This window comes from Oryzias latipes, chromosome 15 (assembly GCF_053564925.1).
Source record: "Oryzias latipes strain Hd-rR chromosome 15, Olatipes_Hd-rR_3.1".
Lineage (NCBI taxonomy): Eukaryota > Metazoa > Chordata > Actinopteri > Beloniformes > Adrianichthyidae > Oryzias > Oryzias latipes.
Window position 1 is genome coordinate 11,038,225 of NC_136251.1, and position 23,639 is coordinate 11,061,863.

General features: G+C 38.8%; 1 protein-coding gene and 2 long non-coding RNA genes across 3 annotated transcripts in view; 2 read left to right on the forward strand and 1 right to left on the reverse strand.

The window, feature by feature from the left end:
- Positions 1–2,106, forward strand: part of LOC144984115 (uncharacterized) — a 33,745-nt gene extending 31,639 nt beyond the window's left edge. The window contains exon 3 of the long non-coding RNA XR_013647780.1: positions 2,012–2,106. This is a non-coding gene — a long non-coding RNA (uncharacterized LOC144984115). The remainder of the gene's footprint in view (positions 1–2,011) is intronic.
- A 4,997-nt stretch (positions 2,107–7,103) lies between these two features.
- On the forward strand, positions 7,104–15,186 carry LOC101169343 (cadherin-1). The gene is made up of 7 exons (XM_004086173.5): positions 7,104–7,267; positions 9,659–9,757; positions 9,897–10,052; positions 11,375–11,519; positions 11,998–12,170; positions 12,396–12,524; positions 14,711–15,186. The coding sequence occupies exons 1-7, from the start codon at positions 7,217–7,219 to the stop codon at positions 14,726–14,728; spliced, it is 771 nt and encodes a 256-aa protein (XP_004086221.1). The 5' UTR covers positions 7,104–7,216; the 3' UTR covers positions 14,729–15,186.
- Positions 15,187–19,551: 4,365 nt separating this feature from the next.
- On the reverse strand, positions 19,552–23,106 carry LOC110014679 (uncharacterized). The gene is made up of 3 exons (XR_002874836.2): positions 23,059–23,106; positions 19,761–19,854; positions 19,552–19,676 (listed from the first exon to the last, which is right to left on the reverse strand). It is a non-coding gene; the product is annotated as an uncharacterized LOC110014679 (long non-coding RNA).
- Between the last annotated feature and the right edge of the window lie 533 nt (positions 23,107–23,639).

The following is a 23,639-nucleotide window of genomic DNA, read 5'->3' on the forward strand; positions in this document are numbered from 1 at the left end:
TGTGGAAATTCCACTTATTTTAAAATGTTTCACAATGGACAACGTCCATGAGTTCACAGTTTGTTGTTGGTTTAACAGGTTAGAATATATAAATGGAAAGGGGGAAAAAAACTGCAGAAAGATGAGGAAACACAATGTTGCAATGTTTTTAGTCACCTGATGTTTATCTCTTCTGCAAACAACTTGACTTTCAGCTGCTGTATCTTTGGATTCAGCTTGTGCCCATCCAAATTCATTACAATCTTCTGGAAAAACTCAAAAGTGTACTTGAGGTTTTCTGCAAAGCTTAAATCAAGGGCATAAATGAGCCCAAACAGCATGATGAACCCAAGGATGATACTGCCTACATTCTTTAGGACTTTAAGGCCTTTGATCACAACTTCCTTGTCTGAGAAGTGGTCAAACTGTGACATGAACTTTGATTGAAGTGGCTTGGTGGTAATACGCAGAAACTCAGCATTCACCTATAAGATACTAAACAAATTTATTTTTAGTTTATTTCTACAATGCATGATTATTGGCAAATAAAATTAAATATTTCATGGGCATTTCATTATCATTATCAAATCTACTTACTTCACTCTCCTCAAACAGGGCAGGCCATCTGTTTTTAAACTCTCCTATCATTGACCTCTGCTCCACAATCTCTAGACGTCTGAGAGAGAACATTTTTTCCATTTTCTCTTTTATTAACACTCTATTAACACGTTTTTTCACTTCTGACAATAAAGCAATTCTTTCACTCTCCAAGCTTTATGTTGTTTCCCCTTTTGGGTGAAGAGGAATGTAATTTACTTCAGCTTTCCTTGCTTTCTTGATGTTGGCTGCAGCTTTGCCTGGACCTTCTCGTTTGTGCTTTAAGGAGCTCACACGGATTTTGGGATGTCCGAGTCGCCCAAGCTTTGTTTGGTAGTTTTACATTTTATATTTCAGTGACTGTTTCCATCCCCAAAACCCAGTCTTGGGGCCTAGCTGACCCAAACGAGGATGTGCCCTTGTCAAAGCTGCTGCTACCTCCTCACACTGATAGTCTTTTGGGTATTTTGTATATTTCATCATTTCGTGGGCTAAGCCATCAAGGAGATTTCCTTTCAGCTTTGAACCAGGGTTTAAGTAGGTCACATTTGTCTCAAACTCTGTATTCCTTTGTTGCAGCTCAAATTCGGCATCAAATGTGAATTTAGGGATATCACACACGTTGGGCCAGGGGTACAATCCTGAGGGCTGAGTTTCTGGGGATGAATGCAGGGTTGATTTACAGAGAGTATCATTGCTGTTTGATGAGGCTACTGATGAAGCAGGGGTCTGAGGTTCTGGGCAACTGGTAATCGAGGGCTCACTAGACGAATCTACTGTGTACAAAGTGACATAGGGCTCCACGGGTGACAAGACAGGAGAGTAAATTACCCTCAGTGTGCTTTTGTTTGCAATTTCAGACACAGAAGTCAGTTTTACAAACCCGTCCAAGTCTGCATCCACGTACTGCAAACGGAAGTCCTCTTTAAACTGCAAGAACGTCTTTACTGATGTATGCAGCTCATCCACTGTTGTTGGAATTCCAGAGGCCAGGGAAAGTTTTATTGAGTCTGACTCGTCAGCAAACATGATTCGCAGAACAGCTGGAGCTGCCATTATAAAACACTTTTAATCTAGAGCAGAAAAAGGGGGGGGGGGGGGGTTATTTACATCAATATTGCATCTGGCATTTTAGCAAAATATACCATAAGTAACAAAACTGAATAAGGTAGTAATTGTAAAACAGATCATGAATGAAAAAGTATGCATAGCTCAAATCCACCATAATGCTCCCTGTACCAAGCACACACATCCTGTACAATAAAACACAACTTCTCCCTAAGAATGCACAGTTGAATGATCTCATTAAATTTAGGCAGTCCATCTACAGAGCTGTGTACAATAAGCATCCCCTTACTGTAACATATGCCACTGCAAGAAACACTTTTTGCCATGTGAATCTCAGTCACATCTGGGTATCTCTGCTTTACTATAGACAATCCTCCCTCATTAAGGACATCAACAGGCATGACTGAAACCTCTGTGACCTCCAAGGATGACTTCTGGAGGCTGGAGGAATGTGAGTGATCGGTAAGCATGAACTGGTGTTTAATAGCTAGTGAACGGGCTATATTCTTAAAGCAATTTGTATGACGAGCAACCTTCTTGAAGAAACTTCAAATCTCAATGTCCACAGTGCACTTAGAGGTCCGAAGCAACAGATCATCTGTGGATAGTGCTCCAAATAATGATGTTTGGATTGGAGCTTGATATGCAGAAAGAGTTCAAGGTAGCGCTGTCTATGATCACATATCTTGGCCTCAAGATAAGCGATTGTCTCATCGGTGTGAACAGGTGCCACAACCAATTCAACTATGTCCTTAAGATCCAGAATCACTTGCCATGCTGGTTCGTCTTCTGGCACAAGTTGTAAATCATAAAGGGAAGCAGTCTAAGCAAGCAGCAATTTTCATGTGCATTTCCACCTATAGTGTTGGTGGATGTGAAAGTACGTGGTATGGCATGTGGACTATTGGTTTTGTCCCCCCGTACGTATGGAAATTTCTGTATAAATGTGTTTATGTCATCAAGAGAAAAGTATTTTTTGGAGATAAATAGGCTAATACAGCGTCCAAGTTCAACTGGAACAATTCCCTCAAAGAGATCGTGGACAATATCAGGAGGATGTCCAGTGCTAACATGAAAATGTGAAAGATGCTCTGTTAAAACACACTGTTTTTTGACACCACAATAAACAGTTCCATTCTCCAGAGCAAACTGGACATGACCATCATGTATGATATCAGCTGAAGAAGGATATGGACCTCTATTTAATGTCTGCAGAATGGTTAAATTAATTGGCTTTTAATGATTTTACTTCTCTTTCTCCAAAAAAATTGATAAATTGATTCATGATATTTCCTAATGTAACATAATTTTGCACATATTTTTAACTTTTGATACTTGATCAAATTTTGCTATGAAAATTCCTGAAACAGTGTTATGTCTATTTTACTGATATAGTATTATTTTTTAATCATATCAATGACTTTTATAAGTAACATAATCTGCATATATTTTGGATACTTCATTGCCTTGTTGATTTCTAAAAGTTATTTTTTACAAAATTATTGAAGTAATTCATCTTTGTCATGTGCTTTATTGATATTTCAACATTCTTAATTCTACCTGATAAAAGCTAGGAACCGGATATTGATAAATCATGTAATAAAATGGTTACGGTAGAACAGAGGTGGGATTAAATAAGTTAGCTTCCTTCCACTCCCTTTCAAGCAATATTTATTAATATGACTAATTATCCAAAGTTTGATTAGTTATTGTATGAATGTATAACTGATGATTGTATTGTTTTTGTGTATTATTCCTATTTGATTGCTTGAAATAAACCATTTCAAATCAAAATCAAATCAAATCAAATGTATGTCTCTGGTTCTAAGTTGAAAAGCACCTAACTTTACATCCTTAATCTGAAAATCAGATTTATAACCTGTACAAAACCTGCATATTGACCCACCAGAAAAACTCTCAACAAATCCACCTATCCCATGGGCTGCAAGATTGTCAGCTATTACACACTGGATTGAACCTTTTAACTGACCAAGCATAGAAGGAAATACACCGTACTGTTCCAATATTTCCAAGTCTTCTAGGAGAGGCTCCAACACTTTTTGTAGCAAAAATCCTTGAGATCAGTTTTACATAAATCCACGTGATTGTTTGAACACACTGCCCCAAAGCCGCTGTGTGAGCTGGAGACATGGTTCTCCTAAATTTGGGTGCTCGTTCACATAGAGCTGCGGGATGGATGGCAGTCCGAAGCCTCCCACACGTAACAAAGCATCCTCCCCTCCCCTCAAACACAAAACTTTAAGTCCGGCTGCTTAGGCTCCGGACGTCAGGGGGGACGAAGCGCTACTCCCTGGCGCCCCCCTCGCGAGGGTTATCGAAGAAAATAGGGAGGGAGAAGCAAGGAGCGCACAGGGCAAGGGCGGAGCGCAGAGGCGTCCCCGCTTCGCACCGGGCGTCCGCGGAGCAGCCGGTCGGTCCTGTTTGAGTCCCAAAGCTTTCTCTGGAGCGAAACATCCGTCCATGTGTGACGTTAAACCAGGAACACCAATGTATGCAATATGTGTTAAGCACATTGAAAAAAATATCATCATGATAATTTTATGCTTAATTAGTTGTCCCCATCAAATTAGGAAGAGTCCTGAAATATAAAGTAAAAACAAAAAAGTAAACTATTATTTTTTGAATGACAAACATTGAATTTGGTCAGATCGACCCCAAGGATAATGGGAGGGTAAAAATACTGGTTCTACAAACATTTGAGAAAGAATTAGGTGCTGTAAGGGGCTCAGTGAATTTCTTTGTGGTAAATTCTCATCTGTGCAAAAGTTTCAACTCCATGTTGCACAGTGAGCTGCCATCAGTTTCATTTTACAGTGCAAACTCTGCTATTAAGTAGAAGGCTTGGTGAGCCACCAGACCAGGGATAGTGGATGGTAAGTTTTGGGTTTTGGATTATCTGGATGATAGTGTGGAGAGCTTCATTGAATGGGTTTCCATTAGTGATGGTTTATGCTTGAAAGCAGCGGTTCTGATTTTTGGAATGTTTCTATTTATTCTGATTTCTTACATTTTATTTTATCAAGTATTTTTGAATGCTGGAAAATCTCTTGTTTTTTTAGGTGAGTTTTCGGATTTTTATATTAATTTATAATAATGAAAGTATTTTTGTTTAAAACAAGTTATATGGTTTGACTCTGAAAAAAAAATACAAAACTTTGAACTCACAAGTGTTTCATGTAATTGTTAGATCTAGAGATAAGTCAACATTTCTCAAACATATGCAAGAAGAAAGAAAGGACACAGACTCAGTTGGTACCTTTTACCGGAGAGCCAGACGGACAATTCACTCAAACAATTCTCCCATCTGCTCTGAGTTCATTATGTCTGCTCTCCATATAGATTGAACAAAGGGCAGTCCCTGGTTACATCATGCATTGCAATTCTAAGGGAGGAGGAACACATAATCACAATGCAAACAAGAAAAACCACCTGCACAGAAACTTTGGCAATACTAATGGCCTTTATGAGGGGTGCTCTGCCGCTGACCCAGTGGCATGGGGCACACTTCATGTTTTTCAGAGGTCACTTACCAATGGCTGCTGCAAGCAGGAGTATCATTTCTGCTTTCCCGTCTTTTGCAAGCCACGGTTGTATAGACACACATATCACCAAGTGTGATTGCACAAAGTTCAAAAGGTCATTGTTCAATGATCTAGGTTGGAGTTAAAAGCAAAACAAACATATTATAACAGTAATGTAATAAAACAGTTTCAATAGTATTTAGACTATACAATTTGTAATGCAGTGTTGAAAAAAAATGGTAAACTCTTACCCAGCAGATTGTGTAACCTAGAGCACAATTAGTAACAAATGCTTAAGTTTAACTAAAAAAAACAAACTTTAAGTGTAACTCACAAGTTGTTCATGTCTGGCCAGGACATCCAGAGGAAATCTTCTGAGACATCTGCTTCTCCATGCCGCCCTGTGATGCTGCATATCTGCTTGTTTTCGATCTCATGAAAAACAGTTGAATTATTGCCAACAGGAACACAGACAGATTTATATTCAAAGCTATTTTCTGTAAGGTAGAAGAGAAAACTACAGAAAAAAATGCCTCCTCGCACGGGCCCGTAAATCATTCAGCGGCACAAAAATAAAAAATAAACATTGCCATGGACTAATAACTTGGCGGTCTATTTCTGAACAAATAAATTAAATCTACACCAATGTGTTTGTAATTTTATTATTTAAAAATCAGCCACGTTTTCCATGACACAACAGATTCATAAATAGTCTCTGTAAAATTCTCATATTTATTAGGTTTTTACTTTGGAAAATAGGTGTCATAATCCGCCTTAAATAGAACTAGTTCTTCTCCAGACCAGGTGGTGGCGGTAATGCGCCACTTTGTTTACTTGTCAAGCGCCATATGAACAACACCTAGAAAAGAAAAGTAATGAGCATGGGTGTCCGAATTGCTTTGAAAATGAGGGGAACTATATAGTGCCGCATTATATGGGGTTTTAGTAGTTAGGGATTAGGGTAGGTGCGGACACAGCCTGTGATTTTTTTTTTTAATTCATACAAACTTCTAGATCTTCTCTTGAAGTAGCCTAGAGTGTTTTTTCCTTATAGCAGTTGCCAGTTCGTGTGTTCAAAACTGTATAAGCACAGATTTCGTGTGCACCTTGTTCAGATGTCCTCCCATGTGGGTGTTTCCTCACACTCTAAAAAGAGTATTTGGGCTGTAGTTGGAAAGATCCACTTTTTTACATTGTTCTAACTTATTTAGTTTGGTGGGGGAAAAAAAAAACATTTTTTTTTTTTGTTAATTCAACTTAAAAATAACAGTAGTTGTCTGACATAGTTATTTAACTTTCAATCAACTTAATTCAATTAAGTTGGTGTAACTTTGGTGTGAAGCTGTCAATGCGTCATGACGTCATAACTTAAAGCAGCGCAAGGAATTATGGGAAACCATTTTCTTTGCCTATCTGGGCAGATTGGGGTTTAAGTGTGAGTTTTTGTCCATAGGTTTTGTTGTCCTACTGTTTTACCTAGTAATTTAAACTGTTATGTTTATTTCTTCCTGCACCATGAGTTAGAGTTTGTTAGAGAATGATGACCAACCCCCTTGTGCGGAACAAAAGAGGGTTTGCTGTTATTGAGAACAGTACCTGACATTTGAGTTCCTGCCATGTAATGCGAAACATTGTGGGGACATTCAGGTTTTTGATATGAAAATTACAAGGCTAGTGATTGAAACTTTAGAAGATGTGTCAATTTAATTTGTATAAATAATATTATTTAATTTAAGTTAGATCAACTTATTAAATTGAGTTGGATAGCCATAAATATTTAAGTTGAATAAACATATGGCAATTAGGTGTTACCTATTGAATTGATTCATTTAAGTTGGATCAACGTTTTTCTTTTTAAAGTGCAGGCATGTTGAGAAAGCAATATTGCAACATGCACACATGCGGCTCTGACAGCAGTATGGATTTTCCTGCAGTCAGTTGCAGAGCTCTTAACTGGCAGTCACTGCAAACCTTTCCCCAAAACCTTTTGGATGCTGTTTTAAACTTTCTTAGGAGGAATACTTGCAAAGATGAGGACTGTTTGGTTCATGATTTTGGGAGCTTTGATAATTGGTGTTCAGGTGAGGTTAATGCATCAAATTATTAATTTACATTAAAATGTGTCAGCTACTTCTGTATTGGCAGAAGAAGAAGAAGAAAAAGTGGACTCTTATGGTATTTCAATGAAACCATTTCATTAAACCGTTTCAAGTCAAACTTTCATGAACTTCTTCATTTGTCAGTAGGTTGCTTGGAATGTTCCTTTGATAAATGTTGTATTTTTTTCCCAAACATTGATATTTATGTACGTCTTTTTATGTGGGAGTAATGCACTTCTGTGGCATGCAGATGCATACATTGTTTTCCTTTTAAAAAACACTAAATGAAAGAAAAGTATGCAATAATCATGTGTAACATTAGAAAAATTAGAAGTCTAAGGTAAAAAAAAAGTGTTCTAGCCTCTAATATCTTTAATCCAAACTCTTTGAGGACTAACTGTTTATTCTAACTCTTCCTTCGTTTTAATTACAACAATTTGCTTTCAGACTTGGCAGAAAAAGAAAAATGACCACAATATTACATTTTAAAAAGGAAAGAACCACAACACTTTTTATTTAACACATAGTTTACTGAGTTCCCATTTTTGGAAACCCAAACAAAAGTTGTGTTTCTAAAGTCCAAGCTGTTAGAACAAGTTGGATGGTGGAAAAATTGCACAACACAGTCAACAGCATGAGAATGCCTGCTGTAGTCATAACCTTGAAATGAAGAGCCACAACAAAATCAGGTAACGCTTTCTTTTAAAGTACAGTACTCACAGTGTACTTAAGTGGTATTTACATGGTACTTATTGTGTAACCACTGGGTACTTTCAGGGTATTTACATGGTACTTTTTATGGAATTTACTGGGTACTTTTTTGTGTCTACTCCGTACTTACATGGTACTTACTGTGTTTTTATGTGGTACTATTTGGTTAATAATAATAATAATGGATTGGATTTTTCTGCGCTTTTCAAGACACTCAAGGCGCTTACATTGTGTCCATTATTCATTCACTCCTCATTCATACTTGGTGATGGTAAACTACTGTTGTAGCCATTGCTGCCCTGGGGCAGACTGACAGAGGCGTGGCTGCCAGTTCGCGCCTACGGCCCCTCTGACCATCACCGGGATCATTCATACACATTCACACACCAGTGGAGCTACACTAGAGGCAAGGAAGGTAAAGTGTCTTGCCAAAGGACACAACGACATTTGGCTGGTGGGAGCAGGAATCGAACCGCTGACCCTTCGATCAATGGACGACCCGCTCAACCACCTGAGCCACTGTCGCCCTACCTAGGTGGTACATACTTAAGGGTAATGACCAACGAAGTGTGCGTTATTACTTTTTAACGCACCCCGTGGAAGCCTGAACTGTCTGACGCGATGCGGAGGACGGTTGCTTCCGCGAAGTGCGTTAAAAAGTTATAACGCACACTTTGAAGGCCATTAACCAACTTATACTATGGTCACTTACAAAGCAATCCATATTAACCAGTTTTTAGTCCTAAAATTATTCTTTTTTTTCCGATTTGGATCGCTTTTCTCACAAAAAACGGACTATTTGTTACATGCGCCGCATCACGTAACAAATAGTCTGCGTCTCTACGGTCACCATTCGATTGAAGGCAGTAATGCTTGCAGTGGAAATGAAAATTGAACATTTTCATTGAGGTCTATGTTAGTCGATTCGTTTTGTGAAACGTCGTCATCTTTTCATCGGGGCAAGGACCACGGTGGCGCAGCAGCTTCCAGATGATTGCAATGAAATGTCCATCTTCCGCTCCTTTTACTAAGTCTTAGTCTTTCATTAAGACTGGGAGGCAGCGCTGAGCGAGTTACGCCACACTTTGTGAATGGCTTGTAAATGCTTGGGCTAACATGTCTGCTTCCACTGTTCTTCGAACTTTTGCCAAAGCCTGCGTCATTCATGAGGAGCGGCACGGCAACGAGACGGATTCTGACAGTGATAAAGGGGAACCTGGCGTTTTTGATAGAAATTTAGCCCAGTTGTTCATTTCAGATGCAGAAGATGAGGACTTTGATGGATTTTTGGATGCTGATTGATGACTAAAAAAATACTTCACAACCAATTCAGTTTTCCTCCCGCTGCCTTTTTTAAACACACACTAGCGTGCGTGTTTTTAACGTGCCCGCGCCTTAAAACCCCTTGCGCCTTTTGTATGTGTTACATACAGAAAAAGCACCCCTAACTGAGACTGCACCCTATAACCCAGTGCGGACTATGGTCATGAAAATACGGTAATTGAGTTTTTGACTTCATCAGTGTGAGGTGAAACTAGAGTCAAAAACACAGATCCAAGTGATCAAAGTGTCTCAGTTTTTCATGTGAAAGTCAATATTTAGTAAACTACTGACACATTGATTTAGTCTTTACTTTCTTTCTTCATTGTTTGTGCCATCAAGTCTGCTGAGGGGCTGAGGAGGAGGAAGAGAGATTGGGTCATCCCACCCTTAAATATTCCTGAAAACAGTAATGGGCCCTTTCCACAAAAAATTGCTCAAGTAAGAATGTTTTTGAAGTTTAATCCAACACATACAATTACTTCCATTATTATTACTACTCAGTATCTTTAAAGTTAACTTCATCTTTAAATGTTTATTTATCTTTCTTTTTTGTTTACATTTTGGGCGTTTTGTTCAGGTTCGAGCCAGTAAAGATCAGTCAAAGACGTTGTCCTACAGCATCACCGGTCCTGGAGCTGATCAGGATCCTCTCCACATCTTTATAGTGCAGAAGGACACTGGTGATCTGTATGTCACCCAACGCCTCGACAGAGAGAAACAAGACTTCTACAAAGTAAGCATTGTATCATTGATTCATGACAGCATCTGCCTTAACAGTGATCCACCTCTTTAACAAGTTGAAAACGAAAAGTTTAACCTTGAATTTATTAATGGGCTGAATGCTTTATATAGCATTCAATCCATAGTTTTCCTGTTTCTCTGTCTGTCTTTCTTTATTTTTGTATCTTCCGCCATTCTTTGGCACTCAACTCCTTCTACAATTTATACCTATTTTAACCATTCAACTATTAAAATGTTCAGCTCTTTCAGCTTTTTCCAGCTATGACCTTTGGTCAAACCCTTGAACTTTTCAAGATATTCCAGGATTTCCAGAATTTTTGCCTCCATTGAGACACATGGGGAATCCTTGAAATCCTTTGCTTCTTTCAACCATTATAACTTCAACATACCTTTAGCTAGTGACACCATTCAAACTATAAATTATTCAGAAGACTTTAAACTGAGTCTAATTCTTTCAGATTTTTCAAATATGTTTTAGTTTTTGAACTATAAATCTTTAAACTTTGTGGTCATTTCATCCTTATAATGAGTTTCAATGGGAGAGGCTTCTAACATTTTCACCAAAGTTCACCCTGTTTTGGAGCTTCTTATTTTGGCATTCTTTCAGCGAGAGACACCATTAAAACGTTAAAATACTCACAAGGCTTTGGACTACAAGACGTTTTAGTCTTGTGATAAAGCAATATACGTTATTTTCACAAATTGACTTCAAACTTTGATTACTTTTCAACAATCTCCCCCACTCTGGCGTGACGTCATACGCTGTGCCGGTCGATGGAGGAAAAAAGTTTTCAACTTTTACAAACGCAGCTCCCTCACGTCTAGAATGTTAAATCAGTCCCAATAAAAAATATATACATAGGCATTTTGTTGTTTTTCTTTCAAAAATGTATTTTGTGTCAAGATGTTAGCTTTACTTTTTACTTTCCTTTTAAATCCCAATGGGTGCCAGGGATAAGCAGAGCCGTAGAGTCGCTGCAACACTAAGTGATCAAAGAGAGCTGGTATATGTCCCATCCACTGTACCTGGTTGTTGGTGTCATAGCTTGACACATTAACTGTGGTACACAATTTTGCTGGTTCGTTTTTCCGGCTGTGGCATTTTTCACAAACATATTTTTTTTTTTTTGTTATTTTGCAGTATTCACTTCATTTATGGTCAGCATTGATCATTTATTTATTTATTTATTGCCAATTATTACCCTTCAAGTTTCATTTTCATTCTGCAATATAGCTTTTAACCTGCATTTTCTTTTGGAAATTCAGCTCCTTTTGCATAGACGACAGAGAACATGTAATTGTGTATGTGTGCAGTTGCTGATTCATGCTGTGGTTGAGGATGGATCAGCTGCAGAGGAACCCATAGAGATTGTCATCAATGTAATCGACATAAACGACAACAAGCCTGTTTTTACTGAAGACATCTTTGCTGGAGAAGTTTTTGAGTCCTCACCAATAGGTACTGTCTGGAGTTTTGTAAAGTATTCATTTCATGAACCAGTCAGAGAAAGAAAATATTTAATCATTTTCATAATGGATTAGATTTATCTGCGCTTTTCCAGACCCTCAAAGCACTTATAATGTGTTCATTATTCATTCACTCCTCATTCATACTTGGTGATGGTAAACTACTAATGCAGCCACAGCTGCCCTGGGGCAGACTGACAGAGGCGTGGCTGCCAGTTCGCACCTACGGCCTCCTGACCATCCATACACATTCACACACCAGAGGCTAGGAGGGTGAAGTGTCTTGCCCAAGGACACAACGACAGTTGACTGGGGGGAGTGGGGTTCGAACCGCTGACCCTTCAATCATTGGACAACCTGCTCAACTGTCTGAGCCACTGCCGCCCATAATAGGTTTATGCAGTCTTTTATAGGGACAGAACTTGAGCATATCCTTTATGTATTAAGTTGTGTGATGTTCCTCTGTCCAGGTACTGAAGTGATTCAGGTTAATGCCACAGATCTTGACGAACCTGGTTCTGACAACTCAATCATCAAATACAGTATCCAGAGTCAGGATCCACAGAAGCCCAATTCCTCTTTGTTCACTATCAACCCAGACACTGGGGTCATTACTGTGGGGGCTGCAGGGCTGGACAGTCAGGTAAGATTCTCCAAGAAATAGTTCTGCCTGACTGAAAAAAAACTCCTCTACATCAACAGATGTTTTTTAATCTGTTTTTGTTTTTTATTCATTTTGGCAGAAAAAAATGCCTTTTTGTTGAGCTCTATGGTTTCAAAGAAAGAAAATCATAAAGACAGACACAAGACCCTTAAGGTGATCTTTAACCCCCTTCCTGATACTCAGTTTATATATGTGTCCCAACAGAAATATCCTCAGTACACTCTGGAGGTACAAGCTGCAGACATGAGAGGACATGGATTGACTGGAAGAGCTAAAGTTGTTCTCAATGTGACTAAAAATGATGAAAGTGTTCCTGTGATTGATCAGATCTCTGTAAGTACACCACCAACATGACTGTATGTTTGTTGAAGAAGAGTCCATTCAGAATGATTTCTCTGATCTTTTGGGTGATTCGTGTGACAGCTATTGAAAGGATATGCTTTTTATGTTGTGTTTTAGGCATTGTTGCTAACTTGCAAAGGGGTTATTTTATTTAGCAACATTCCAGGGTCCATTTACAATTTATTCTTTCATAAATAACTCTTGAAGTCACAGGAGACATTTTTCTGGAGTTTTGAGTCCGAAATGTGAGGCATGCACTGATCAGTGATTTCTGTTCCTAGTGGGTGCTGATACGAAGCTCTGACCACCCCAGAGCACTCTAGGGTGGCCAGTGGGGTAGTCTGCCCCCAAATGACACAGCAGCGAGTGACAGTATTACACACAGTATATGCGATGTCACAGTTCTTCCCACTTTTGACCGGACTTAGCATCACCAGATGCTTATTGTTTAAAACACAAACACTCGGCTCCATTTCTATTTGAGGGTAATTCCACTTACAGTCGTGATGTTCAACAGAGATGGACCAATGCCACGCTGTTATTCTTTATTCCTCAACAGAGTATTTATATTATATACAAATTAGGTAATGGCATCATTGCGTGACTTCTAGGTCAGCCACCAGCTACTTTTCTGACTTTGTTGGGTACTCTGGTTGAAGATGTATGCTTGTTCACACATTCTACTCATTGATGAGGTTGTGTGTTAAGAAAAGATGTTTACAATGTTGATAGATTTGTAAGGGATTTTGTGGTTTGGATGGGTTTTTAAGTTGTTTTTGATCGTGTTCTGAGTTCCCCTTTGTCAGTCACGCCAATTTCAAGTTCATTATGATGGAGGGGTCTTCATTTAGTTAACCACCCTCAGTCTAATTAAGTGTCTGGTTTTCATTACGTCTTTATTAGGTCATCTGTGCTGTCACTTACTTTTTGTTTCTGTTTTTTTTTTACGTTTAAGTTTATTAAATCTCTAAGTTTCTGCCATTAAGCCCGGTCTCCTACATTTTGTGTCCTCCACCACCTCCTGTTCCTGACAACATTTTGTTGCTGATAAGATGTAAACTATTATAACAGAGATCTTGAATGATACTATGAGCTATGCAGTTTGGGGCACACTGGCCCAAGGTGACAAAGACAAAGAGGAAAGGAAAGTTTTAAAACAAGGTTTGTGAGTTTAGCTGGACTGAAATCACAAGGTTCCCTCACAGTAACCAGGTCCATGGTGAGAGCGTGCAGGTATTTAGCAGGATCACCTCCTTCAGTATACAGCTGAGATCAACACAATAAGACTATATGGGATTACTTTCCTGTAGGAAAAGTAACCACTTTTTATTGACACTTAGCTCTAAGCAAGTTCAGACTGAAATTGAGACTAGATTGGTGTGAAAGAGCCACCACATAAATAGATCAAATGGGAGCAGGAATAAAGTTTACCAGGCTCAGAAGAGGGAGACCAGTTCATTATTTTTCACATGAGTAATTATATTCTTTATCATATAAAGAAACTAGCTTCCAACAAATATGATATTTATCATAATAAAATCCGCTACCTATATAAACCAAAATTATAAATTAAAAAAAGTAAAAATAAAAGAATTATGAATAAAACTAAGGAAACCAGAACACAAATTACTAAGTGGACACGGTACAGAAGATGACTCTTGTTGCCCTAATAAACTAATTAAAATAAAATGTGTGTTAACTGTTGTGATCTTTCTATGTCTAAGTGAAAATAACAAAATAGAGAAGGGTCTTGGGCCTTCTGAGGCTCCAGCTAGTATAGAGGAGGAGAACTCTAGGCCTCAAGGGCTGGTGTGTCTGCAAGGTTCATCATTGCATTACTCATGTCTGAATCATTTCAATTAAAACATGTCCGAGCAGGATATGCTGGAAAAACACAAGAATACGTCCTCAGTGTCACTTATGTCTGAATTGAAATGGAAATGTGTGTGTGTGTGTGTGTGTGTGTGAATGCGTGCGTGTGTTGAAGAATAAAAAAAAGTTATCATTAAATGTTTAAAAATTGTTTCATGCACATGCAAAATGTTGTTGTCTGTAGCCTTTACTTGGTTTTGGTGAAACTAAAATTAGCATCAGCCAAGTCCAGGTTTTCTTATAGTGATCCTGTTATTGTTCTGGTGTGTATATTTGTAACCTTTTTTTCCTTTTTTTTCTGGAAGGCAAAGACTGATCCGTGACCCAGCAAAGAGAACTGGATTGGCTATGGTGGGAAAAAAAGATTTCCGTTTACTTGCTAATGGACAGCAAGTAAACCACAGAATCCAACAGATTCGGTGGTCTTCTCTTGAGTTCTCCTCCTTATCTTTTATTTCATTCCACCAGATGAACCAACCCCTCACCGTGCAGCTGCAGTATACCTAAAGCGCATGTCTGTGATGCAACTGATTGAAAGTTCATTTTTGTCTTTGGAGCTTTATGCTTTTGAAGGTTGATCTGTCTTTGCTGTTTCTAATCAGTGCTGTTCTCTTTCACATATCAAATAAAATGTTGGTGGGGCATAAATAGTGGAATCACATTATTATTAATATTTGGGTTTTTGGTGGAGTAACATGTCTACATTTATGAATATATCAAATCTTAAATCTGAAACTTTTTGGTTGCTGATGTGCTGTCAATAAACATTGATCTGCTTTAACCTGTTTCTTCAAAAACATTTGCATTTTGACATCAATCGAGGACAATGAAGGATGAAGATTTGACCTGTGTCGCCTTGCAATGGACTGGCAACCTGCTCAGGGTGTACCCTGTGCCAGCTGTGGCTGGGATAGGCTCCAGCAACCCCATGACCCTCAAAAAATGGATAGGATTTCTCTTTTTATGTAGAAACCATTAACAGACCTAAAGCCACTTGAAACACACTTGTCACAAGCTTTTACTTTGAAAACACGGCTTCATAATTGAATGGATAAAAAACATCACATGATATTGTGATTATTTGCAAAATGTGCTTTGGTCAGTGAAAGGAATCCTGCTTCTCTACCGGATTAAACAGGGTGGCATAAACAGAATTGCCAGCAGATGGAGACATAATCTGATTTCTGTGTTACTTTTACATCCCAACTTTTATTCAATTCTTGCTGCATTACATTTTTGAGTGAATCCTCTGCAGTTGCACCTGCTTCTCATTTGGTTGCGCTGTTGCCCAAATGAGCATTAATAACAAAGAAAGCTTGGCTGGAACTAAAAAACAACTCTTCACTTTCTGTTTAAGGCTTGTGTCTACAAAGCTGGCATCATTGTAAGGCCATATGCATCAAAAGTGTTGCTGGGAAGCTGGGAGCAAAGGTATCGGGACAAAGGGATCTGGGTTTCAAGCTTAAGCTGAACATCCACTTTGAATTGAAGATTTCTGATTCAGTGTTTTCTGCTAAAGCTTTTTGTGTGTATTTGTGTCTGGTGTATTTGTCAAACCTAGTGTGCATTTATTGCTAATACTTTATAGATCTCAAACAGTATTCAAGATGGCTGATTGATTAATGCAAAAAAACACCAAACAAAAAAAAGACCTCAAACTTTAGTTCTAGAAGCTCTCAGAATAAGGAAGCTCTGTCTATAGATGCAAACCCAAATAAACATTGTCTTAAATCAAGTTCTTGTTTTAAAGTTTTCTGCTTTGAAAGTTCTGAGTTCAATCGGAAAAAGTTCATATTTAGGTTCAGGTTGTCACAGGGCCACCTCCTGATTTGGTGGGTGAACACACACAGACCCACTCCAATGAAAATTGTGTTTTTGGTCTTTTTAACTTGTTCTTGTGACATTTCTTCTGATGATGGAGGACAAATAAAAAAAAATTAGGTTCAAAATTGCTTTTTTGAGTATTTTTTTTTTATTTCAATAGTTGTGAATTAGGAGCAGACCAAAAAAAGCCTTTGGCAGGGATGTGGGACAAGCTCCATGCTCCTCTCCATTCTGATATATCCACTTATGGGCGACTAGATCCATGTACATCTTTGTTTTCCTCATCTGAGCTGGAATCTGACTCTAAACTGTGCGAATAGAGTGCTCCAATATTTCTCTACATTTTTATTTCAACACTAATGTTACGTTGGGGGTGTGAGCTAGTGGGAGAGCACATAAACAGATGGATGACAGAAAGTGGGATGCCCACAACTCAGAGGTGAATTTCTGATGAACTACTGTTTTTGTCTCTACAACTGATTAGCAACGACTGGTTCTGCAGGAAGAGCCCTGCCTTTGCCTAACAGTAACTCCAGCAACCCTATGACCACAAATGGATTTAGCAGGTTTAGAAACTGGATGAATGTCTGGTTTTATTCTTGCCAATAATAATAATGGTTCGTTTGTATTTAGCTTAAAAGTAACATAAATACAAGGCAGTTATGTATTTTTCTAAAAGGTACAGCAAAACTTTACTTTTGGGTTTTAGTCACAGCAGAATCAACCCAAATGGCTCTTTTAGTGTTGAAGGTTGCAGACCCCTGTTTTAGGGAGCCACAGTTGGTTGGTTTGGTCCAACAAAGTTCAAACATCCCAGTAATAGAGTCGCTTTATGCAGAACATTCCAAAACAGAAGAATGTTCTGAATGTTCCTGCAGTTCTTCACAAGTTGCACCTAAACCTGTTTTTTGTCATTTGTGTGAAAATTATGAGATCATAGAGGTGGAAGATGTTGTGTTTGCTGATGTCATCAACCAAACATTAAAAGACTGAAAACCTTTAGAATTCTGTGCCTGGGGTTTGTGGTCTTTTTTTTGTCATGTTCTGTTTTTCTTGTCAGTCTCACCAGGTTCAGGTTGATCATCCACAGCTGATCTTCATTTAGTTAATGACACTCAGTGTTTGGTTTTAGGGTAATCTGCTCTGTTGTGTCACCTTTTTTTGTTGCTCTATCGGGTTTATCTTTTTCAAATTCATCTATTAACTAAGCCTGCTCTCCTGCAGTTGTGCAGCTCTTGACTGAAAAACTGAGCAACTCTTGTTTTCAGTTTGTTTGGGCTATTTGCATCAGAACTATCATGTAAGAATAATAATAAAAAAGGATTTTTGTACATTTAATGTTTAGAGCCAAAGCTGTTGATTTGGTTTCATACCTGTTTACGTAGAAGTACCCGCAGTTAAAATAATTGGAATAAAATCTATAAGAATGGAAGTAAACCTATATAGACATTTTGAGCTCTCCAATAAATGTGACTGTAAAAATTTTTTTTAATAACTTTGGCTAATTTTATTTTTTTTTATCTCAAAAAAGAACTTTCAAATATGTGAAAAAGAAAAACGACTTAAACACAGTTAAAATACATTCCTCCACCTGACTGTAAGGGTCCTCAGCTGACCCAACCAAAACCTCAGTTTGTGGATTTCTGTCATCAGTTAATGTGATGCACCGATCCTTCTCCAAAACCACAACAGCAGCTTGGAGAAAACCCGTCTGTCATCATGAATCAGCAGCTTAATGTGCGTGACCGTTCACACTTTTTTTTCTGAGAATAGTTAGCGTTTGACACTTTGTGGAGAAGTGCAGTGAGGCGAGCTTCATGTTTGTTGTGCAACGTGCACCAGGTGACATCTGATCCTCCAGAGGATCAGGCTGCAGCTCGCAGTGGAAACGCCCTCTTTCTTAAAGACGCCGATCTTGTTGCAAAGACGACAAAGAAGTAAAATTCCTGTAAGAAAACAAATCTTTTTAAACTTGTTTTAACCTCACATTTCTTTTCGTTGCATAACAACTAATGTTGGGAATTTTTTACTGTTTTGCAATCAACCAGTTTGCCTTTTTACTAAAGTCTCTTCTCCTTTGTGGAGCATGTTTTCACCTGCCTGCTATGTAGAGCGAGGTGACAGAACAGGGTTTTCATTGACTTCTGAGCCTTCAAACTCAGAACATGCAGCAAAACTTGACTTACGAACCCACTCCATGAAAATAGTGTTTTTAACATGTTTGTGTGGCATTTTACTGATGATGAAAAAAAAAGTATAAAGAAAGTTAAGCTCAAAATTGTTTTTCTGAGTATTTCTTTATTCAAATTGTTGTGAATCAGAATCAGATGAAAAAAGGTACCTTTATCTGTGACAGAAATACACACAAGCACCCTGTACTGCTCCATTCAGATGCATCCAATAGAGGAAGACTAGATTAAACACCTCTTGGTTTTTCCTGTCTTCAAAATGTACGCTAGGATAGATCCAACATTGCTTGCCACAACACCAAGATGTTAGATTGGGGGTTTAAGGTAATGCAAGCTAGTGTCTAAGCAGGTGTATGACGGGAAGTCGGGGTGGGCTTGCTGCACACCGCAACTGAGAGGTAAATTTTTAATGAACTACTGCTGCTCCGTAGAAACTGTGTCCTAAAAAACAATGTTTTGTTATTTTGGCTAAAAACTGCATAATGATACTTAAATAAACACTGGGAAGGTTTTTAAAATATCTCAAAAGATAAACCATCCTTTAGGCTATTGCGATGTCTCTGATCCAACAATTCAACTCCTTCCTTTTCTTCCTGCTTCCACTCGTTCCTCCTGACCTCCATAATCTCCATAACGTCTCTATAAAAACACAAAACTGAAAGCAAAGTCTTAACCATTGAAACAGAACGAGCGGCCTTCCCCTCCCCCCCTCCCTGTGTGAATGGTTCTTCCTGGAACTGACTTGTTGTGTTTGCCGTCAGCTTATCAGCTTCCTTCTGTACACAGCCACACAGTTTGTTCGAGTGTCTTGTTCAAGCACCAAAAACTGAAATTCTTTGATATGTGCTAATTTGTGTCCACGTAGTTGTGATACTCGACGAGTGTTGTGCTGTGAGCTCCGTGTGAGCTGAGACTGAGGTTTTTTTAGCCACATCTGATGAACCACTGCTTCCTGAAAAACTGGTTTTGGTCTTTCTATCTGTATAGCTGAACTCTGCTGCTCTGTTTGTTCTGTGGCCCCAGGTGTTGATGGGGAATTGGGGAAAAACCAGGTGCATCGTAATCTTGATAGACAAATGCAGTTTCAGTTTTATTTCATTTTCAAACTGGAACCGCATTTACACACATTCACCCAAAGACGATGTCTCCTCCTCTGTTTCATTCATGGTTGATATAATCTTGTCATTTACTGATGTCCATGAGTGTAATTCAGCAGAAGAGCCACACCTCGACCAACTGGCACATAACAATGGGGTGGCTGTTAAACACACACAAGGATAAACACAGGTTAAGATGGAGGGTGTGGTCTAAAGATTTGGTAGAGATAAAAAGCAGACAGGACCTGTCCTCAGCCAGACGTTGCCCTGTCAGGGATAAAGGGGCAGGAGGGGGGGTTTGTTGAGAAATTCCTGAGACTCAGTCACCCTAGAGCTCTCCTACAACATGACGGCACAAGTAGAGTTAGCTGGAAGACCCCAGAGATCTTGCAGCGTCCATCACAGCAGAAGCAGAGAGGCCTTTTATTTATTTCATTTTTAAAGTTTTCAGAATTGTTTGTGGGACTCTGTGGTCAAATGATGAACTGCAACAGCTTTCAGAAAGAAAAAACCTGAATTAAAGGGAAACTTACACCGTGACTGACCACACAAAATGACAAAAACAAGAACGCTCCCCCTCTGTTGGTTCCAAGAAGTTGTGGATAAAATTATATTAACAGATATAAATCCAGAAATAAAACATTTCCACATAATTAAAAGTTAATACTTTATCAGAATAATAGTGGAAAGTCCTGTTTTTATGAAAAGCATAGTTGCACAAATTGCACTTTATTTTCTGAGTTGCTGAGATTTTTTTTGTTACTGATTGTACAACCAAGAGGGCAGCCATGGGGACATCTTCACTCATGAATATTTTTGTTAAAGAATATCATTGTTAAATGTTTTCCTGAAGAGCACCAAACAGTTTGTGTAGTAAGTAAAGTACCTTGAATCAACGGAGAACAGTTTATTGCCTTATTGCCTTCAAGATTGAAACTATAGAAAAAACAATGCAGATGTGTACAAGCGGCCGAAATGAGCTTCCTCTGTAGGGTGGCTTGGCGTTCCCTTGGAGATAAGGTGAGAAGCTCTGAGTAGACACACTGCTCCTCCACATCGACAGGAGCCAGTTGAGGTGGTTTGGTCATCTGGTCCGAAAGCCTCCTGAACGCCTTCACTGGGAGGTGTTCTAGACTTGTCCTAATGGGTGTAAGCCTCAGGGAAGACCCAGGACTACGTCTTTTGACCACCCTGGGAACGCCTCGGGCTGCGGAGAGGGAAGACTGGATATCTTTGCCTAGACTGCTGCCCCACGACCCGGTCCCACATGCGAGGAAGAGGACAGATGAACGTAGATGTCCTATAATAAAATGATTTGTTGGCTCCGTGTTACAAATAAAAACCTCTGTTATTGTGTCTTTCTATAATACATATTCATTAAAGATTGTAACCACTTCCTGTGTTTAGTGTTTGTAACAGTGCAGGGTCGGACCTATATTTTATTGAACAGTGTAAGGGCTTGGCAGGGAGACGTTTGACTAAGTAAATAGTCACATACAAGTATGGACCAAACAACATTAGCCAGTGTGAGAAAGCCCCTAAGAAAAGAAGTTTGTCTTACATTACAATCTCCCATCAACTGTCAGACACGTGGGTGATCCATTATTACCTTTACAGCAAAAGCAGGGAGACAACCTGAATGACAGCTGCTGATCTACACCAGAATAAATAGAAAAGGTGGGAGCAACGATCAAAGGTTTGTAAACAGAAACCAACAATTTAGAAAAAATGCAGGTCATCTGCTCAGAATCCTCCAAACTGACTGAATGGTGTAATCTTTACATCTCTTTGTGAGTGTCGGTCACAGAATGTCTCACTTTTTCTTGTTTTCGGTCAACAGGAATGGCAAGTAACATTTATATATATAAAAAAGTGAGTATTATTCTAAATTGAGACACATTTGTTTCTTTTCCAACACTGTAATTAAAACAAAAGAAGTCTAGATCCTCCATAGCACATGATCTGTTGTATCATGGTCTCCACCCCCTACCTCCTCCACTGAGGCAGCATGCAGCATGAGTCATGGCAGGCGTAAGAAAAAAAACAGGAAGTTTTTCAGTGGAAGTTCAGTTGAAAGATCATATGAGATTCTCTCATGTGTCACTGGAGTTTAAGGTGTGACAGTGAAGGAGAAATCTAATTTCATCACAACAACAGTCATCATGTTTCCGAAACAGATTTCATGCAAAGCATGTGACTTTACTGGAAGTAGTGGGAATAATGTCAGCCAGGCAGGAACGTGAATATAAACCTCATGGATACTGTCATGACTGGATGTGTATATTTACCAGAGGTCCAACCAGATATAAGAAAAAGCCATAGAAGCTTCAAGATTAAAAACAGGATGACTGAGACCATGTTTTCCACCAAGTCAAATAATACTGAGATATTTATGTACTTTCGTATTCTGTGTTTTACTGTTTTTACTGTGTTTTATTGTGTTTTACCATATTTTACTGTGAAGCACTTTGGGATTTTAACCTTGACAGGTGCTATACAAATAAAGTTTTATTTATTACTATCATTATGAGACAGTCCTGGAACAAACAATAGCTTCGTTAATTTCCCAATCAAGTCAAGCAAAGGTACAAGCAAAGGTTTTGTTTGCAGAATCAAGCAACTGTTAAGGTCAATGTTTGTATTATAGTTCTGATTACCAGAATAATTATGTTGGCTTCTGCAGTATTGGTGACTTTACTGGTATATTGTAGTCAAAAGTGAGCTGGAAAGTGAACCTCCCTTTTTTTTTTTCAACCATTTTGCGCATCCATTTTAACTTGTGGCCATGAAGGGAAGATTAGGCTGGTGTTCTTCACTGACAGCACTACGGCAGACACCAGTTATGTTTATGAGTGTTTCTCATTGCTGACCTGGGGACACCTCTTTATCCTGGGGGGTATTCCAGAAACCAGGTTATGCTGGTTACCACGGTAGGTTTGAGGCTAAGGAAGCGGATAACCTCAGCTTTCGGTTCCAAAAATGGAGATTTGTCAAGCTGCCATAGTAACTCCTTCTCTGAACATAACCTGTTCTGGAGCAGGTTTAGTTGAAGGTTAGATTGTTTTCAGAGAGGTGAAGCAGCATGGCGTGTCCATTTGAAGATGATTTAGTGGACGAAGAAGCTCAGATAATACTTTTTCCACCGTGAGAGAGTGACAAGACCACATATGGATGTTGTAAAGATAAACTTTTTTAACTTCCACGCGTTTCCATGGTGACTCCGTAAATCGGCGATCCATTGAGAATGTCTTCATGTACTTGATGTTCACGTGCATTAACCCAAGTCGAGTGTAATTACGCCAACTCATATCCGGTCTTTTGGAATAACCCAGAGTAAGCAAGTTCAGGCGGATTTCAGCCAGAGTTCAGACTTAAATTTAGGGTAGTTTAAACATGCTTCCTGGAATACCCCCCAGGACAAATGGCTATGAACGATATTTCAAAAAGTATTACACAAACGCCTGTCAGTGTATTATTTGAAATTAATATGATCCATTTTAAAAGCCTACCACGACTTTTACTGAATCTAAAAAAGTCTCCTACCTGCTTTGGTTCTTGTCTCATTCAGAAGCCAAACAGTTGTCTGACATCATAAAACTTTCGGATGAATGATTAACTAAAATACCTGAGTGAGTGAGACATTGTAGTTGGGGGATGGGCATCACATCATGTCCCAGAAATCCATTGAAGTGTTTGTTTCAGTGGTGTAACTGTAAGGTTACTGCAGAAACACAGTCTAGCAGGAACAGTTTCTGCTCTGAAGTCGTCAACAGTAAATGTTCACAGTAGTTTCAATTGTGAAAACGAGCTTTAATTGTCCATTCACAGCATAAAAAAGGTCGTACTTGATGTGGGAATGTTAGGGGAACATCCACCCTATTGACCAATAAGTGCATTGACAAGCACTGAAGAAATTAGAGTATGATGCTTTAAATGTAAAGCGAAGGGTAAGACCTGGCTTTTGTGATTGAAGACTCGACTTTAAATCTGAATTCCTGAGGTTGGTTTCTTCCAGAAAATGCTAAATACTTTGCCATGTAAACCTGCTTTGTAGCTCTGTCTTTGAAGGTGCTCATGTGAATGACAAAGGCTGAGCTATTTCCAGTGACTCTGTGAAGAAGAAG

What these genes read in the sequence shown, in the direction of transcription:
- LOC101169343 (XM_004086173.5), top strand. Translation starts at nt 7,217, where the DNA reads ATGAGGACTGTTTGGTTCATGATTTTGGGAGCTTTGATAATTGGTGTT. An exon ending in AGAAACAAGACTTCTACAAA is followed by an intron (nt 10,053 to 11,374) that starts GTAAGCATTGTA and finishes GTATGTGTGCAG; the next exon opens with TTGCTGATTCATGCTGTGGT. An exon ending in TTTTGAGTCCTCACCAATAG is followed by an intron (nt 11,520 to 11,997) that starts GTACTGTCTGGA and finishes TCCTCTGTCCAG; the next exon opens with GTACTGAAGTGATTCAGGTT.